The sequence below is a fragment of the Artemia sp. Qi Xiang Cuo genome, chromosome 8, assembly GCF_049724085.1.
Source record: "Artemia sp. Qi Xiang Cuo chromosome 8, ASM4972408v1, whole genome shotgun sequence".
In the NCBI taxonomy this organism is placed as follows: domain Eukaryota; kingdom Metazoa; phylum Arthropoda; class Branchiopoda; order Anostraca; family Artemiidae; genus Artemia; species Artemia sp. Qi Xiang Cuo.
Window position 1 is genome coordinate 11,846,362 of NC_142801.1, and position 21,006 is coordinate 11,867,367.

General features: G+C 36.0%; 1 protein-coding gene across 1 annotated transcript in view; it reads left to right on the forward strand.

Moving 5' to 3' along the window:
* The first annotated feature begins 335 nt into the window (after positions 1 to 335).
* Positions 336 to 21,006, forward strand: part of LOC148949166 (uncharacterized) — a 173,160-nt gene continuing 152,489 nt past the window's right edge. The window contains exons 1-2 of the mRNA XM_089092641.1: positions 336 to 379; positions 7,223 to 7,433. Coding sequence (XP_088948767.1) covers positions 336 to 379; positions 7,223 to 7,433 — 255 coding nt within the window. The remainder of the gene's footprint in view (positions 380 to 7,222; positions 7,434 to 21,006) is intronic.

Below are 21,006 nucleotides of genomic sequence, written 5' to 3' on the forward strand. Positions count from 1 at the left end.
TAGTTACTTCACACCCTAGAAAACTAAGCTGTCTAGAAGAGTCTCTTCTTCAAAATTATCTATTCTACTTTCCATCTGTTCCACGCGATTTTCCAAACCTTGAACTTCTGCTTTCAAGCTTCTGTATGACTGTAATATGCTCTGAAACGTTGGTGTAAACTCATGGGACTTTGGGGCATAGATTTCACTAATTATCGTCTCGCACGATTGCTTTAGGGAATCCCCACTTTTCTGTTGTTTATCCCCGCACTTTTCTAAAACCTTCTCAGTAATTAATTCTATCATTTATTTTTGCGTTCTTGCAATCTTCCTCACTAGCAATAATTATCTCCAACATGCGAGATGACGAGCTCGCTGGCTCGCTGATTTCAAGCGCAGCGTACGATTTGCTTTGTTTGTAGATTTCGGGAGAATTTTTAGCTTTTTAAAACGCAAGCTTTGCTCCTTTTCCCGTTTTTTGCGACGCAAAAAACGTTTTTCCGTTTTTTTCCTTTTATATTATCTTCATACGACACTAAACTTTTTTCAGTGAGCCTAATTTCCTTGTGATCTCCGTAGCAGAAAACAATAAAGTTTTCTTGGCCTTTGCTGTCTTTAACGATCCGCAGGGCACTGACTGGCCTTAACGGGAATACTTGAAAACGAACAAGGGCTTAATCAAACTGTTGAAAGGGCATCTTGAAGACACAGACGAGAAAAAATCCAAAATCACTTATCTTTTACTGAGCCGGCACACGGATGGCATTGGCGATCACCTTTGTGGCGAGTGGCGCGATGTACCATGGGGACCTGCAAACATTTATTCCATCGTACTCTGGCATCCACAGCAACTGGTATAATATTATACAATTATCCAAAGCAACAATAATCCTCTTTGAAAACTGGCTAAACAATATAAATTGGTTTAGATCTTAATCAAACAGTTCGTGGTAACGAACTGTAAGTAAGGAGCGACCCGGCTCAATGGTAACTGAAACTGTAGAAAACGAAATTTTGATACCAATAGATACATCAAAAGAATCAGATTTTAATGCTGATTTCAAATATATAAGTTTCATCAAGTTTAGTCCTACCTATCAAAAGTTACTCGCCTGAGAAAATTTGGCTGATTTTCGAAAAAATGGGGAAAGACCCCCTAAAATATATAGAACCTTAATGAAAACCACACCATCATATTCAGCGTATCAGAGAACCCTACTGAGGAGGTTTCAAGCTCCTGTCTACAAAAATGTGGAATTTTGCAACTTTTGCCAGAAGCAAGATCACGGATGCGTGTTTATTTGTTTATTTGTTTATTTTTTTTTGTTTTTTTTTTTTACCCAGGGGTGATCGTATCGACCCAGTGGTCCTAGAATATCGTGGGAGGGCTCATTCGAACGGAAATTAAAAGTTCTAGTGCCCTTTTTAAGTGACCAAAAAAAATGGAGGGCAACTAGGCCTCCATTTCCCACAGTCACCTTGGAGGTTATGTGGGAGGATCTTACCATGAAGGAAGTTTTCATGGGAGAAGGGACATTGCTATGAAGGGGGCGCCGGATTTCCCAGCATTATTTAAATAAAGATCAGAAATTATATATAAAAAAAGAAGTTTTTAACTGAAAGTAAGGAGCAACATCAAAACTTAAAACGAAAGAAAACATTACTTATATGATTCGGTTCATCCCCTAGTCAATACCTCGCTCTTTAAGCCAAAGATTATTTAGTACTTTCATAAGAGCTATTTATTCTAATTAAGGGCATTTGTGATTAAGGGGTCATTTTTATGGAATTGGAACAAAATTTGAACTTTAGCTTAAAGAGCAAGGTATTGACTAGGGGGCGAACCCTCTAATATACGTATTAAAAATATAAGAATATAGAGGTTCGTTACGTAAGTTAATTCGTAAGTTACGTATATTTATTATTAATAAAAACGTTTGTAAATAAAATTAAACAGGCCATTTAACCAAATAAAAGTAAAATTAATATTCAATTTTTTTTTTAATTATTCATGTACGGTGAGCCAAAATCAAAACCTGCATTAATTCAAAAACGTTCAAAAATTAAATAAAAAAAACAAGCTTTTTTAACTGAAAGTAAGAAACGACGTTAAAACTTAAAACGAACAGAAATTATTCCGTATATGAAAGGGGCCGTCCCCTCCTCAACGCCTCGCTCTTTACGCTAAAGTTTGACTCATTCTCACAACTTTTTTTTTTAAACAATGAAAAACTTTAGCGTAAAGAGCGAGGAGTTGAGGAGGGGACAGTCCCTTTCATATACGGAATAATTTCTGTTCGTTTTAAGTTTTAACGTCGTTCCTTACTTTCAGTTAAAAAACTTGTGTTTTTTTAATTTAATAGGTCAAAGACTGAAACAAGACTGGTTTATATATATATATATATATATATATATATATATATATATATATATATAGACTATTAGTCAAAGTTAAGCCTAGATAATTATTTTGCCCAAATCATATAATTAAAATCAATAACAGAGTCAAACTCAAAACGAGCAGAAATTAATCTGAGTAGGGTTCTTAAACCCTATGCTTTCTAAAAGCCAGAATATAATTTGTACTTTACTGAATAAAATTCAAATGAATTTACTGAAAATAATTTGCATTGTCAGTTTAATATACATATGCTAATATTTATTCCTTAAAATCTTAATTAATTTTTGGTTTCTTAAAGTTATAAAAGTGAAAACATTTAAAAGATTTTTTTTCAGTAAAGCACAAATTGTATTCTGGTTTTGAGAAAGCCTAGGGTTTAGAACCCTACTCAGATTAATTTCTGCTCGTTTTGATTCTGACTTATTTTAATCTCTGTTTTTTTGTGTTTCATATGTTTTTTGATTCTAATTTGTGGTAGCTGTATGGTTGGTAGATTATTCGATTTTATTTTTGTTTGTTTTTGGTTTAATGGAGTTCTTTACTAATTTTTTGGAAAACTTATGTTGTGCAAAAAGTTTTTTTGATTAATTTTTATTTGTTTTATATTGACATAGTTTTTTTTCAGGGAGAAAGATTGAGCCTCTTCTGAAGTTAAACAACTATCCATTTCATAAAAACCTTAAATACCACCTGGGCATAACTTACAACCCTTACCCCTAATCTGTGGGGTTTGTTTCAACCACAAAAGCCTTGTTATATGATATTTAGACTATTTTGAATAATGGCTATCTCAAATGGCTATCTCAAAATTTTTATTAGATGCATTTCGGGACAATACAACGTGTGTTGTGGGGGGGGGGGGGTAGCTGCCCTCTGATCACTTTGACTCTTAAAAAGAGCACTAAAGCGTGTAATTACCATTCCAACGAGCCCCCTCTGAAGTTCATATGACCACATTTTCTATAAAAAAAACCTATATGTCCCCAGGGCATAACTTACAACCCTTGCCCTGAGGACTGGAGGGATTTGTTATCCTCAAAAACATAATTTTCATACCTTTCTGATAGGCTGAACAAAAAGGCCATATCAAAATTTTGATTGGAAGTGTGGGGAAATGATAGGCCTGGGAGGGGGGGGGGAGGATTTGCCCTCTGATCACTCGACTAATAAAAAAGGCACTAGTCTTCTCAATTTCCAATCTAAGGAGCCCTTTTTCAAGCCTCTACGACAAAAATTTCTGTAAAAACCTTATATATCCCAAGGCCATAACTTACGATCTTTATCCTGAGAGCTATGGGGGGAGGGTTGTGACTCTCAAAGACATATTTTCAAGACCTTTAAACTAAGATGAACAAAATGGCCATATCAAAATTTGATCGGAAATTTTTGGGGAAATGATGGGCGTGGGGGGGGATTCTCCTTCCGACTACTTTCGACTATTAAATAGGAAAGTAGCCCTTTCAGTTTCCAATTGAAAGAATTGTTTTTGAAATTTTTCTGACAAAACTTTCTGTAAAAATATTATACACCCCTGGGTTGTAACTTACAGTCTCAGCCCTGAGGGCTGTGGGGGGGTTGCGATACTCAAAAGCAAAATTTCCAGACCCTTAAATTACGTTCAACAAAATGGCTATATCAAAATGTTGATCGGAAGTGTTTGGGGAAATGATGGGCGTGGGGGGGGATTTCGCCCTCCGATCTCTTTTGACTATTAATAAGGGTACTAGTTCTCTCAATTCCCAATTGACTGAGTCCTTTTTGAAGTTTCTACGACAACGCTGGCAAAGACCTAATTTCCAAAACTTTCAACTACGTTGAACAAAATGTCTATCTCAAAATTTTGATTGGATGTGTTTGGGGAAATGGGGGGCGTCAGAGGGGGATTAGTTGCCCTCCAGTCACTTCCTACTATTAAATTGCGCACTAGCCCTTTCAATTTCCAATCGAATGAGCCGTTTTTTGAAGTTTCTACGACAATGCTTTCTATAAAAAATCTTTTATACCCCAAGGGAATAACTTACAACCTTTGCGCTGAGGGCTGTAGGGTGATTGTTATCCTCAAAGACATAATTTCTGGACTTTTCAACTAGGTTGAACAAAATGGCATCTCAAAATTTTTATTAAATGTGTTTGGGGAAATGGTGGGCTTGGAAGGGGTTTTTGCTAGTTTTCCTCCAATCACTTTTAACTAAAAAGGGCACTAGCCCTTTCAATTTCCAATTGAATGAGCCCTTTTCGAAGTTTCTATGACAACAGTCTCTACAAAAACCTTATGTGCCCCCAAGGCATAACTTACAATCCTTGCCCAGAGGGGTGTGGGGGGTTAATCATCCTCAAAGACATTTTATCCAGAACATTCAACTACGTTAAGAAAAATGGCTATCTCAAAATGTTGATTGGATGGGTTTGGAGAAATGGTGGGCGTGAGAGGGGGGTTAGTTGCCCTCCAATCAGTTTTGACAAGTCTCTTAAAACGGCACTAGCCCTTTCAATTTCTAATTGAATGAGTTCTTTTTGAAGTTTCTACGACAACATTTCCTATAAAAAAAAACCTTATATGCCCCCAGGGCATAACTTACAACCCTTACCCTGAGGGGTGTGGGGGGAGTGTCCTGCTCAAAGATATAATTTCCAGAACTTTCAACTGCGTTGAACAAAATGGCTGTCTCAAAATTTTGATTGGATGTGTTAGGGGAAATGGTGCACGTTGAAGGGGTTTTAGTTGTCTTCCAATCACTTTCGACTATTAAAAAGAGCACTAGCCATTTCATTTTCCAATCAAATGAGCTTTTTTTGAGGTTTCTACGACAACGCTTTCTATAAAAAAACTTATATGCCCCCAGGGCATAACTTACGACCCTTGCCGTAAGGGCTCTAAGGGGGTTATCATCCTCAAAGACCTAATTTCCAGAACTTTTAACTACGTTGAACAAAATGGCTATCTCAAAATTTTGATTGGATGTGTTTGGGGAAAAGGTGAGTGTGAGAGGGGGGTTAGTTGCCCTCCAATTACTTTCAATTATTAAAAAGGGCACTAGTCCTTTGAATTTCCAATCGAATGAGCCCTTTTTGAAGTACTTACGACAACGCTTTCTATAAAAAAAAACAACTTATATGCCCCCAGGGCATAACTTACAATCCTTGCCCTAATGACTTTGGGGGGAGTGTCCTGTTCAAAGATATAATATCCAGAACTTTCAACTACGTTGAAGAAAATAGCTATCTCAAAATTTTGATTGAATGTGTTTGGGGAAAAGGTTGGCGTGAGTTGGGGGTTAGTTGCCCTCCAATCACTTTCGACTATTAAAAAGAGCACAAGCCACTCCAATATCCAATTGAATGAACCCTTTTCGAAGTTTCTACGACAACTTCTTCGATACGAAGTGCCCTGCTCTAAAGGAAAAAAATAATAAACAATACATTTTGCCAACATTGTTCTTATATGCCCCCATGGCATAACTTTAAACCCTTGCCCTGAGGGCTGTGGGAGGTTATCAGCCTCAAAGACATAATTTCCATCTGGAAATCAGCTACTTTGAACAAAATGGCTATCTCAAAATTTTTATCGGATGTGTTTGGGGAAATGATGGGCTTGGAAGGGGTGTTTGTTGCCCTCTAATCACTTTCGACTATTAAAAAGGGCACAAGGCCTTCTGATTTCGAAGAGAATGAGTCCTTTTCGAAGTTTCTACGACAACTCTTGCGATAAGAAGTGCCCTGGTCTAAACCAAAAAAAAAAATAATAATAATAATAATTAATACATGTGCCAACATCGTTCTTTACTTAGGCAGCGCTATTGCGCTGCCTATGATAATAGCTTTTATACAAAAGTCTAAATTGCTATATTCCCAAGCTTAATTTATTAAAAATTACAAATTTAGAGAATGGTGCATAAAAATCAGTTGGAAAATAATTGGTTTGGCTTGTGTTTTAAATTGCAGATAAAGATATTGCCAAATATAATATATGCATAAGGGTACCATTAGGTAGTAACAGGAGTAATTTTTAGAATACTCTCCATCTAAGAACGAATCAAGAGAAACAAATGAATGGTTCGAGCTCTTAATAAAAAGGAAATGGATAGAATTTGAATTTTTATTTCAAATTTGGAAATCCTTTTCAAACGGAAATGAAAAATGAAAAAAAAAACATATTTAAGAAAACAAAATGCGAAAAAAGAGAAAAGGTCCACATTTAAACATAACCTTTCCATTAGGAATTGCTGGATAAGCAAATTTTTCAGATCTGGAATCCAGTGTTGTTGTTTTTTTTTCATATGAGGTTTTAATTTTTTAGTTTTTAATTTCTGTATTACTTTTGTTTGTCTTATATTGCTTCTATATGTTATGTTTCCTCATAAAAAGAGATTTTCTTTTTCACAGAAAGAGTTATAAAATAAATTAGAAAATCAAAACGCACATTAAATGTCTTCAATTATTGAATGAAAGGTTTTGTTTAGATATGGATTTTTTTTTCTTTTTTTCATTTTGTTTTCTTTAAATGCATTTTTTAAGTATATTTTTATTATATATTTTAGTTGTCCTATCGGAACAGATCTCCACATGTGAAATCAAAATGTCTGAGTTCCATTTTTTTTCATTGTTCTTTTAAATATTGGATCTTTTTTTAATTTATTTTTTCATTTATTTTGTAACATTTCTTTTTTAGAAACATATTTGAATTACAACCTTTCTTCAATATTCTAATCTGTTTTCTTTTTCAAAAGTTAGACCTGGTTTTTTCATTGTTTTTCAATTATTTTGGTGAATTTGTTAATTAGAGAAATATTAAATTGCAACCTCTCTTCAATATTCTTATCAGTTTTCTATCTTGTTCCTCAGAAAGAAAACAGTACTGCTACGTTCTACTACGTCATTGGACGACCTAAATTATTTCTATAGTGTTGGATACGTTACTCCTGAGGTAGAAGACGATTCGTTGAATTATATGTTTGGTCCAGTAACATCTTGGTCTCTTGGAGTACTTCTGGGATCAATCCTGATTGGGGCAGAACCATTTGAATTTGGTCTACGGTCGTACAACGTTAAGAAGGTGATATTTACAAGAATGAAAAAGTCCAGATTTTCGAAATTGGCGTGGGATCTAGTATGCTGTTGTTCGGAAGTGAAAACTGACAAGCGGCCAGAAATATGAGAAATCATCCACTGACATCCATGGTTCCGAGAATATAGATTCGAGGTTAAACAAGACAAGCTGAAGGAGTTTAACCCCATGAACATCACCAGCAGAAAAGAAACCAACTTTGTAATTGTTCACAACTAAAAATGCTATGAAAGAATCAAGAACTTTTGGTGAGTACAAATTTGAATAAACTGCTTACAATTGCAGGAGCTAAGAACTCGAGGCAAAAATATACCCAGAACACCATCAAGTCAAGAGGAATCGCATCGTCTGCGAAAACAAGTGGATCGCACTAATTATCTGTGTGCATTTTGGACGACCATTTAAACCATATCATGTCAGGAATTCAATCCAAGCGGGCGAAAATGTGTGTTGTACCACTTTTTGTTATGTTTGATATTTGTTTTTTCTGTGGAAATTAAGTTATGTACTAAATAAAATTCACATATTTTTATTAATATTTGACATACCTTTATTATCTAATGTAGGTTACGCAAATTCAGGGGCATAGTTTTGCTAAGATTATCAAATTTTAGAGAAAAGCAAAATTGGGATAATATTTTCTCAAACTTACGAGATTGTTAAAAAAAATAAACATGTTATTATTTTTGCTCTAAAATTTGTACTTATTTTTGCACTCGATATAAGGTAAAAAAATAAGACAACTGCCAACATGCATTTGGTTGTGCATATTATAATGCATTTCTATTTTGCACCCTATCTTATGACACTTGTCTTCTTGTTTGTTTTATGAAACTTTCTGGGATTGGTTCAGATATCAATCCAAGAAGATCTCTAAAAGTTTCACTTAACTAACGTACCTTACTCTCTTTGCCATATTAAAAAAAGAAGCCAAGAAACCTGTTGCTTACCATAAGTGTTGGCAGTTGGCACAGACTTTCTGAATAGCGACGTGTCTTCCATTCATTCTTTCACCTGACTCAATCATAGATGGTCATTGGATGTCAAAAGAGAGTTCATTCGATCTTAAATTAAAAGCTCTAGTGTCTTTCTTAAGGGCAAATAACAATCAAAAGGTAATCTGCATCCCTTCAACATTCTATTTGCCCCGGGCGACCCCCGGCCCTATTTGCTAACAGATGAAAATTTCAAGATAACAGTTTGAATCAGAGCAGTCAAATGATCCAGAAAATGGTCTTTGAGGGTGACGTGATAAGTGTATCCCCAAATTATGAAAATAGACCATACAAAACAGAGACTTTGTAGATACATCTTAATAGTAAAAAGGTGGACTTGTTACAACTTTGATTGAAGAATCAATGTAAGGCTCTTAGCCCCGTCATTTCCCCTTTACCCCCTAACTTTCCCTTTACACACATTTTGACCCTTTGATCCGTGGCCGCCCCTATTTTAATCTTCCCTATTTTCCTAGTTTGAGCTTGCTGTTTATATATCAGGGGTCAGTTGGGTAACATAAGCTGCATTCCAAGAACGACTGAGGTTACTAAGTTGAAACTTTCAGGGCTACTACTATTTTTACTTCTGCGTATCCAGGTTGTATCCAGTGTATCCAGGTTGTCAAAGAGCATAGACATAATTTTTTGAATGGTGTTAAGTTTCATTTTTCAGGTTAAATAGGGGAGGTATGAAAGTAAATTAAACACTACCATTTCTATCAAGATTTTCAAAGAGTGTATGTTGTTAAAAATTGTTGAAAAAGATGCTCCAACATACAAATAGCAAGCCAAACTATGGGTTCTTACAGAAAAAAAAGAAAATATATAAAATATTTTCTTTTCCCGCGAAAAAGACTTTGTCAATAAGAAACGAACCAAGTTTAAAAGCTTTTTCTATAAGACATGTGTTTAAAAGAAAAAGTAAAGAACATTAAATTCAAAAATTAGCAGAAATAAAATCAAATAATCTACCAAGGGTAAAACTAACACAAATCACCATCAATAAATAAATGAAACCCGAAGCGAACAGAAATTACAATAGATTACCGAGTTGAACTCAAAAGCAGAAATGAACATGGGTAGGGCTTACAACCCCCATACCTTCTCAAGGCCAGAACATAATTTGTACTTTACTGAAAAAAATACGAATGAATGTGTATTCTCAGTTTAATATACATATGCTGATATTTATCCTCTTAAGTCTTAATAATTTTTAGTTTATTAAAGTTAAAAAGTAGACAAATTTTAAATGTATGGTTTTGAGTAAATTGTAAATTATTTTCCGGCCTTGAGAAGGTATGGGGGTTGTCAGTCCTCATCATGTTAAATTCTGCTTTTTTTTTGTTTGACTAGGTTATTTATTGTAATATCTGTTCGTTTTAGATTTCATTTATTTATTGATTTTTCGTAGTTTTATGCTTGGTAGGTTATGTTATTTCTGCTCATTTTTGGTTTAATGAAGTTCTTTACTTTTCTTCGAAAAACTTATTTTGTGGAAAAGGTGTTTTAGATTAATGAATAGAAATATTGATTTGTGTTCAGTTGCTCGTCAATCAAAGTTAAGCGAAACAAAACTGAAGATAATAATTAAGCCCAATTTTAAGAAAAATGAAGCTTCAAAATAATTTTATATTTAAAAATATGGTAATGTTAGTGAAAAACTATTTCTGGCACTATAATTATAAAATACGTACTTTTGTACAGAAAAACTACACTCCAGTAGCAACCCCCAAGTTGCCTGGATATACCCCTAGGCTACATCCATGAGTTGCTTTGTAAATAGAAAAAAGATTAGTAAACTTTTGGACGTAGCCTACGGGTGAAGGGGGGCAGTGGCGTCATTGTGGGGGAAGGGCAGTTACCCCCCCCCCCGAATAAATTGGTGGGAGAATTATTATATACCCGATGCCGCTTGTCGCTCCGGCTGGGAGCCCCTTTCCCCACAATAAGAATGCTGGAGCTACGCCCCGGGCGGGGGGAGGTTACTCCCTAGCAGCTCTTCTCTCTGAGGAATATACTTGGACTAGTGGTGCAGTACAGGCACTCTGGAGCGACAGCTCCCATTTTATAGCGAAAATTAGTAAAGTAGTTGTATTACCTGCAAAATAAATGTGCAAAGACGCTAAGCAGAGTATGAGTAGAAAGGCCCCTATTGATCCCGTACGAACACATGTGCTGCCATCTACAATTTAGTTTAATGCCGACGGGGGTCCATATATGGGCATAGAGTCCCTAGGGAGAACACCTGTGCTGTCAGTCCGACGGGGCACCATATATTGGCATGGAATCCCCAGGGAGAAAGCGTTTCCGAGAAATTGATTGCGTAACCTAACCTAACCTCATGAGCTCGTGACGGGGGCACCATATATGGACATAGACTCCCTAGGGGAAATGGATTTCTGAGAAATTGATTGCGTAATCGATTGGGAATTTTATTGATCGGATAACGGGAAACAAATCACGTGTCTCTTTCTAAGCCAATCAGAGAGTCGCTTACAGATTAGTGGGAGAGGATTACAGAGAATATAAGGAAAGGATTTTTGGTATAGTTTTTTTATTAGTCTGTGAATAGAATTCAAAGGAGTGAGAAGAACAGTTTGACTTTACTCATTTGGATATATATTTGTGTTGACGAGTGGAATGCTTACCCTATTAGAAGTTGATAGTGGAGTTGATGGCAATAGTACAAGAGCACCAAACATTGCGGTGGAAATCACGAGAGGATCACGGCTTTGTCTGGAATGGGATGAAGTATATGCAAGATATGTGATATCCTTGAGCAAACTTAAAATGGAGGATCAATTATGTTTCGCTGCTAAAGTTGATATAGCACATGTGAATAGACTTCAATGTGCTTTAAAGGCATTAGTGAAACATATCGAAGACAATAAACTCTATTGCTAATTGTACATGCTTAGTATTATTGTTGTTGTTGTAATTATTCAATAAAATTGTTTCAAAATCGAAAATGTTCCCTTTCTTTTCTGGTCAGGTTAGAATGCTAGGGCTAACGATTCAGGGTCAGTCTAGAGTCAGCAGTCAGAGTGAAAGGATTGAAAAATGAATAAATTTTAGAAAGAGAGAATAAGATCGAATCTAGTGTTTATGGAAAAACATTTGATTTTTGATGACGATTTTCTCGAGTTATCTCTTCAACGCAGGATATTCTCTCGGGGAACACTTGACAATATAATGAGGACTGATTCTCCCCCATTGGACTATTGTACGAATCTTTGTCGATGTGACTCAAATACTTATACTCAATTTATTGATATATTAATTGGAACAAAGCAGAATAATATCGTGGATACACTTTTGAAAACATTGCCAATGGATTCAATGTAGATGACTCCCCATCCACCATTTGAAAGAGGTCACGTCACAGAGCTACTCCTCCCCATTCCTCCACCTTGAATTTATCCGTCGGCCTGGATGATCAGTTCCGTTTCAGCTGTGAGAGAGTTGACATCAGAAACCAAAAAATTTTCTATACATGTCCATTATACATGTACACTCTTCGCAGTTGGAATCAATGTGAGAATTGTACAATTATTGGTGACTATAGTAAACAGAGTAAATTTTTTAATCCTTTAAAATTACATAGATACTATGCAATACAATTTAAGGAATGTAATTAATGCCTTGAGGAGAATAGTGACTATCACCCTAGCGGGCACCTCTGCTCCAATTGTCTCTCTGATAAATGTGATCAGTGGGAGAAGACTTACCCCGATATGATTGGAAAGAATCCCAAACGTGATTTTAGTTTATTTCTACGAGATTGGTATCGTCGTGGATTTCAATTATTCTGGGAGGAGGAGCCAGGTCTACAATTCAACTGTTGGGGTAACAAGACAATTTGGTTTCTACGTCATCGTTGTGACGACACTGCCTATTATGACTATAAACCAATTGATTTTTATTTGGCAGTTACCGAATGTGATTCACCATTTGAAAACACTGTATGTGATATTGCTTCAAATAGTCAGATTGAAACTCGTTAATTTCATAATATGAATGTAAATAGTATCATTGACTATACAAAGAGATATGACAAGAGTGAAGTTACATTATACTGTATAAAATGTGACCCTGACTTTGCAGTCAATCAACATCAATATACAGTGAATCCAAATGATTTACCGGCATTAGTGGTTCACGACAGTTGCCTATACACCGAAGAAGAAGAAATCTAAAGTGAAGATTTAAAGACATTGTTGTATATATATATATATATATATATATATATATATATATATATATATATATATATATATATATATATATATATATATATATATATATATATATATATATATATATATATATATATATATATATATATATATATATATATATATATATATATATATATATATATATATATATATATATATATATATATATATATATATATATATATATATATATATATATATATATATATATATATATATATATATATATATATATATATATATATATATATATATATATATATATATATATATATATATATATATATATATATATATATATATATATATATATATATATATATGCATTTTATTAATAAACAAATTTACAAACATTTTTTAAGCGCTTTACTCTTAAGGCACTGAAATCAATACTGTACAGGTCTGAGAGGATATTTTCCACTAGGAAGTCGTTCAGACGTAGATTGTCAACATAAATTTTGAGAAACTGCTCGTAAGTATAGCCATGACATTGGAACACAAAATATAGTAGTGCATGGAAGCCACAGCTTTTAGTCGTCAGACCCTGCACCCTTCTCCGATTTTGAATAATAGTTTTTCCACTGCTCTCAATATAGTTGTTGATGTGGGGTGTGTAAAATTTTTAGGGTAGACGAAAAGGATCCAAAAATTCAATCTTCATCTTCATTGTTTGAAAAATGCACAGTCAATGACCCGTCAGCACAGTCGACGGACTGCTATTAACAATAATCAAGATATTGTTGACACTTTGAATTTTTCCAAGAAAGTCTGAGGGCAGACAATAGGATTTGTACTGGGACACGTAGGGGTCCATATTAAATACATTGATTATTTGACTGGTGTTCATTGCGCCAAGTCTAGTAGAACACTGCCTTCGGGAGTGATTTCCCAATAGGTTTCATATTGATTTAGTGAGATTAGTGCAATACTCTCAGCCAATGGGTCAGCAAATGTACACTCTAAACGCACACTCCCCGTACGTTCTATACTCATATCCGGCGTGCCAGACAAATCTAGTACAATGATACCATGTGTTTTAGCAAACATTTCTTCGGTTATACCATTTTCAAATAGTTGCGAATCATGATCTAGGGTTTGCATGGTCAATTCATACAATTTCCTATAGGATTTATCAAAAGATAGATTGTAGAGTGGGATGCCGTTTACTTTGCACACAAGAGATGAAAGTCCAAACATCTCGAATTTATGTGGGCATCCAGTCCATGAACCTATTGCAATGGCGCTGTTTACAAATGCCAAAGCGAGTTTTGACGGAATTTCGCCATTGATAAAGGATGAATCGGCGAAGGTGCGTGACCCCATGGCAATATGACGTTGATTGGTGATTGTATGAGGAAAAATTAGTTTAATATTATTTCCACTGACTCTCAGTTTTTCCACTGCCAAAGCAACAGAACTCATGACCTGTTGTTTGCGTACATGAAGTATTGCCGAGGTGAGGAAGACAGTTACATAAGATTCGGCTGTTGGTTCTTTTCATATTATGAAATCTGAGGGCGCAAGTATCAGTTTTATATACGGATAAACATTTGTCGACAACCATTAGGTTATATCAAAAATGTCACGATGCGCTTCCCCAACTAAATGCAACCCGCAAGTTTGAGCATGTTTATTCATACCTGTACTATTAGCATTAGCAATATGCTCATATAAATTTGAGGCACCTCTCAATTCATTGTATGAATTGTGAGTCATCAGCATGAATTGAATATAGCTTGTATAATTTGAGAGATTGTTGCTTGTGCTCACCAGCGTGCCATTGATGTAGACACTGATTTGACGAAATAGATTATGTAATGTACAACTTTCATAGGATATTCCATCGGCCCAAATTGGCATTGTATTATCAGATTTCCGGACTTTCATTTGTAAATCTATAAATGTTGAAGACATGTCCATAAAGTAGTCTTCATTGGAATAAATTTGAAAGTGGAAATTATCAGAGAGGGGTTGTTGAGGATAAAATTGTTCATAGTATCCATGCTTGACACTAAAATCAATATTTTCAGCATTGAATAGGTTCAATGAGACGGTGATTGAAGGTTGAGAATCCTAATGCGGTAGGTAGGACATCTTAGGAAAAGAAATCTAGTTTCGATCTAACAATTCTCTTCCTGGGGCTTCTTCTTCTATTAGTGCTTCCAGTACGTGTCGGCTTTTTCCTTCTTTTCTTTGACAGGGGTGATGTCTTTCGTTTCCGACCTGAGTAGAGAATGATGAGTGATGCGTTGTTTCTCGACCTTTTTAAACCTTTACCATTCTGTTTTAATTTTTCGCCAAGGGTTAGCGCACTGGACCTAAGATTTTCCGTAGCACTTTTTTTAAAATCCTTGCCAGAGCCCCAATCGTATAGTGTAGAGGATGCAAAATCTGTCACAGCCGGTACAAGATATTTTCTAGCCAGTGGTAGTGAAGAGCAAAACAGCTTAGCAAACAAGCTGCCAAAACCATAGTCGGACATCGTAGTACGCCCCTTGTAATAGGCCATTCAATTGCCCAGTTGTTTTGGACCAAGAGTATTAACATTGCAGTCAGTATAAGGACAAGTGAATATCACTTTTCTATTAGACATCTTGTTGTTGTTGAACGATGGGACGAAAATGACATGTAATCACAGCCAAACCTTTTGAAAGTGCTAGGAGATCACCCAATTCAGTTCGTAGTATTAACTAAGTTCTTAGAGTTCCAAATAGGAAGTGTTTAAAAGAATATGCTGAAGATGCTTTATATTGTAGTGATGAACATGTTCTCGATTGGTTTTTTGTTCAAGAACTCGCAGAAGGGGGACAGTTGGATTACCAACCCGAAATGTTTTCAAAAATGAGGCGTAGAGAAATATACAAGTGTCCGTGGAGCAGGCAGGCGGGTAGTTAGCAAAAATGAAATTAGTGTTTTCCGTACTTTTGCAGTTGATTATATTGAACTTAAATCCTAGAAAATCTTTTAGATTATTATTGAGAATAACCTTTTCATTGGTAGTAGGTGAACTAATGTAGATCTTGCCCTCCTCCTTTGAACAGTTGAAATGAAAAGCTCCTTTTTTATGAGCCGAAATTCTTTTAATAATAGAACGACATAAATCATTCATACAGGTGAGTTCCTCGTAGGTAATTCAAAATATCGATAATCCATCCAATTGATCTTTCGAGTTTGATCTTGATCACTTTAGGATGACGGTGGCGGTCAATCACAGTGTCTAATTTTTATTTCATATTTACAATCTTATTTCAGGATGTCGTAGGTATTTTTGAGAATAAAGTCAACAATAACTACTTCATACTTTCCGTCATCGAATTTGATGGTGGGGGAGAGTTTCGTCCAAAAATCACTTGTTCTATTCAGGTCATTGTAGAGAGGATCAGAAGCATTGGACATGAAAGTCATATAGAAATCATTGGGCATTGTTAATATCTTCAATACTGACCCAAGAATCCAAATCTGAGTTGTATCCTAGCCAACGAACAAGCAACTGTCTCTTGCCCCTGCGAGTACGACTCTTTAATATCTTTTCTATTTGATAAATTTCACTAGTGTTTCTAACTTTTTGCAGTTCATATCCATAGGAAACGCTAATAATTTCATCATTCCTGGTTTCTTGCAGTTAGTATACTGTGAATCCGGTGTACAGGATTTGGGACACTTTAAGTCTTTCATCGCTTTAAAGATAATTCTCTTTTTCAAAAATATTAGTGGTTCAATGAATTCGAATAGTATCACTAAAATTGACTTTGTTCTCTCCATTTATTTTCTTTGTCATTGGAATATTGCTTTAGAAGAGCATCAAATATATTTTCAGTGCAATGAACTTCCCGAGGACTTGGGATAGACAATAATCAATGAGGTCGATGGTTATATATCCGCATGATTTTATCTAAATCCTGAATAAAAGCAGATGTATTTTTCAGTGTACAATATCTTGAAATTAATAGACGAATCGTTCTTATCAATCGTTCAGCCAATGCAGCCTTTATTGGGCTGTGACTATGATAAAGTGCTGTATTATATTTCAATAGAACCTTTTGCACATGGGGATTAATAAATTCGCTACCACGATCCGATTGAATTTTTCTATAGCAATCCTGTTCAAGAATACTTTCAATGGCCTGAGCAACTTCAACACCTCTCTTTGACTGTAAAGGGATGGCATAGGCATAGCGACTAAGGATACTGATTGCCACCAGAATATATTTGTAGGGTTCAGTGTGACGCTATTGAATTGCATCTAAAGTTAGAAGATCCGTTTGCATTATATGCAGAGGGAAAAAGGCTTTTGTTTGCTGATATTTTTTGCCACGAAGCCTGCGATTCCTATGCAGTGTGTAACTCGGTTCATTCTCTAGATACTCTTTTGCTTTTTTTAATGTGCTGCCAGAGACAACTTTAGAAAGGGTTTTGGGGGAACTTAAACTTCTCGCTTTACCAATATCTTCATAACATGTTTCAGAACTTCAACCATTTTCAACGCAAACACGTAGTGTAATATCCACTCCCCTTTTGCATACTGGAGGGTGAATCAATCCGTCTTGGCTTTTGACTAGCAGTCACAGGTGTTATAAAATCATTGCTGCTGCTGCTGCTGCTAGTATTTTCAAATATTGAATCTTCTTCTTTTTTAAATGGTGGTGTTGGTGTTGGCGCTGGCGTTGTTGGAGGACTATATTCTCTTAGTTTCTTTTGAATTTACTTATTGCCAATAAGACTCTTGGGGAAGTTCGATACACTTAGAAAGGTGTATAGATTATTTTCAAAGGATAAGAGTCCTTTACGATTCGTCACCATATTACATATTAAATCCACTAGATTATAACTTTTTTCCTGAATTATAATTCTTTTCCCTGTGCTGTCGACTTGAAATTGATGTTCAACACCAGTTTCCAACATGAAATAAGATAATACTCTTTTACTCTGTTCTCGATAGGTCAGTGGCAATAGATTCCTAATTTTCAATACAATTGAATCCAATTCCTTCTTCTTTAATTGCACTGCTGCTGCAGAATCTTGAGGATACGATTCTCGTTTAGAGGGATCGGCGACAGCGGCGGCGGTTGGTCTCTCACGATAAGGTCTATGTTTGTCCACACGTCGCAATGTATCTTGAAGTAAAAGCAGATTTTTGTCATCGGCAATATTTTCATCATTAATTAATTTACTTAGATTGTCTTCAAAATGTTCTATGGGCGAGAGGACAAGTTCAAATTGCGTCAATTTATAGGGTTTAGCCATTTTCTAGAGAAAACTGTTTACAAGTCCTGCAATGATTGGCAGTAAAAGTGTAAAAAAGCTACCGCCCGCTTGAAGGAGACGTTTTCTTTTAAAAAATTTTCCCTTGTTTTTGCAAGCCAAGGCGCGTACAGCGGAACGATGTTGCTTTGTCTGTTGTCTAACACCTTCTGGCAAGTGTACATTGCCCTCAGTTAAATTTAAACAAAGTTCAGATATTAGATTAATGAAATTACCGTCAACACCATGTTTGATTATGGCCATCCTAATTGGAGGTCTTGAAGTGCTTAGAACAGAAAATAAATGCCGTTGTTCATTTAGTTTATTCGGTATCACAATGTCAACTTATGAATTTTATTATTGTTCACTGGAAAACATACTGTAATTTCATTGTCAAAAATGTCGGTGACAACACGTAGATCTTCGAGTGTGCTCTGATTAAGATCTAGCAAAATGTAGCCGTAGGGTTTTTTTGTCGCCTGAGTGTACGCTGAAAGCAGAAATTTAGGAGCGCCGGGGTATATTTGCTTATTGAGAGTTATTAGCGAGTTAGAATCATGAACAACTCGGTAGATAATATAGATAGTGCAATTCAATGCAAGGGTTCGCATACATTTGCTCTGATGAAACAGATTGTGCAGAACTAGGGTTATGGAAATCTGTTCATGATGAGAGCGAACGGTGAACAGTTGTAGCATTTCCTGTGAGAACTGTTCAATTGATTCAGCCAAATCATCAATAATCAGCAACGAGTTTGGTTCAATACTACTGATAATATCAAGTCCTCATATGAATTGCATTGGGATGATTGTAACAATAGCTTTTATTTGATCTTAGGACTCCTTCCAAATACTCAAGCATCTATCAATTTTCCTCGGTTTTTCCAAAAAAATTTTCTGAAAATTTTGAATTATTTTAGTTAAAAGTGTTGTTTTCCCCGACATTGATGGACCACACAGAAACGATCTGAAGGGTTTTTTAAATTGATACATGCTGCTGCTGTTGACAACAGTCGGACTACAACTAACTGTAAATCATACGTGTCCAATGAATAAGTAGTAGTAATAATTTTCCCATAGATCTATCTAGTACAAGAACAACAAAAAAAACAATATTGCGAGGGTCATTTATTTGACATGAAAACTCTATTTGTTCAATATAAACAACAACATAAGAATGACAATTGTTCAACAAGAATAACAACAACAAAAAAACAGTGAAATTTGTTCAACATGAAAACTCTATTTGTTCAACATGAAAAACGATAAAAAAACACTTTATTTACTACATTTATTATTAAAACACTTTTGTTCATCAACAACAACAATAACAACAACGATAACACTTTATGTACAACATTTATTATAAAAACACTTTTGTTCATCAAGAACAACAACAACACTTTTTTTTGTCCACCATCACTTTATGTACATTAGCACACACACACTTTTTGTACAACAACACATGAAAAAAAAACACTTAAAAAAATAGCACAGTTGAACATTATGAATTTAAAAAGAGGACCCCCACCCCCCTCCGGGGCCGCGGGGCCGAAGACCGGCCACGGGTGGGACCCCCCCCCCCCCGGGAGCAACGGGAACAAAACAGTACAGTAGTCGTCGTCAATGCAGGTTAGGTTTGGTCAGTGGTGGTTAGGTTAGTTAATTTATGAAGGGTTATGGTTAGTTAATTTATGAAAGGTTGGTGGTTAGTGGTTAGAGTCAAATTCAGGTTAATTTATCCAGACCAAGTTGATGGCGATAGTCTATGCATTCAACTCGGTCTGAAATAAGGTAGTGGCCATGTGGCAGTACACTTACACAATTCTCGAGCACAAAGAATTTGTCGGATATACATGACATTACATTTTTTTCCACTCTTACAGTACAATTTCTGTACTGTAGAGAGCGAATTGCAAGCACTTGTGGTCTCGGCACTAGGCTACTTTCTACACAGTCTCTGTACACGCTCATGTTGAAATTGCTCTTTACAAAATGGGTAGGCACCCCTTTACACGCCTGCGTTACATCCCTATTATGAGTTTGCACGCAATAAACTTTAGGACGCGGGAACACCCCCTGGATATCAAATCACTCTCCGTCTCTGATTTTAACATTAGTAGTTGGTTGGGGGCTTGACGTTTCACCAACTTGGGGTAGAGGGACGGATTTCAGTTGGTGAAATCCATCCACGAGCTGATGTTCTCCCTACTTTATAGATCCCCCATTACAGCCTCGGTTTTTACCTTTAACAGCAGAGAATCTGTATCCCTATAGTAAACTTGAACCTGCCCCTCCCGTGGCCATTGCACCTTGCACACATTGTAAAAAAACGACAACATGAGCTTTTTGGAAATTTCAAGTACTAAACTACCTCCTGCTATATTCTTGTTCAGTACCGCATTTCTCTTTTTCCTGTCTAAAATAACCATGCCAGCCTCTATGCTCGTGAACGATGTAAAATTAGGGTCGGCATTAATTCGTGCGCATTCTAGGGGGTCAGTCACGACGTCACAGTGAGATCTGTTGCGTACGCTTTCACACATTTTGCCAAATGCTGAGTTTGGAATGAGTTTGTACATTTCCTTCTCCATTTTGCTGTTAGCCATAGAGTGTTTATCAACAAAAGTGTCGATAAACGTCTTTGAATAGGGTTTCTGACTAAATTGCAGGACCCTATGTATTTTGGTGATCTTGAAACCATTGTTCACCATCCAGTGCAAAAGCACATGGTGAAAAACGATATTCTGCTGATCTTGAAACCATTGTTCACCATCACGTGCAAAAGCACATGGTGAACAACGATATTCTCCTTAGGGTCCAAATCTGCAATCAGTTTTTTGCTTAGAGGGGGTCCAGTGCATCCCCATATCTTCAACCAATGATCGAATGTAGGGGCTCAGTGAGTCCCTGCTCACTGGCCGATTGATACAGGGAAAAACAAAATCCCTGACTGAATCGTGAAGCACCAGTGGAATGTGCCCGTCAATTTCAAAGAACCATCCTTGTGGCCCATTGTCTTCGACGGTGGTAATGTCGGGGAACTCACAAGGATTCTCAAGCCATTGATAGTTCCCACACGGCAAAG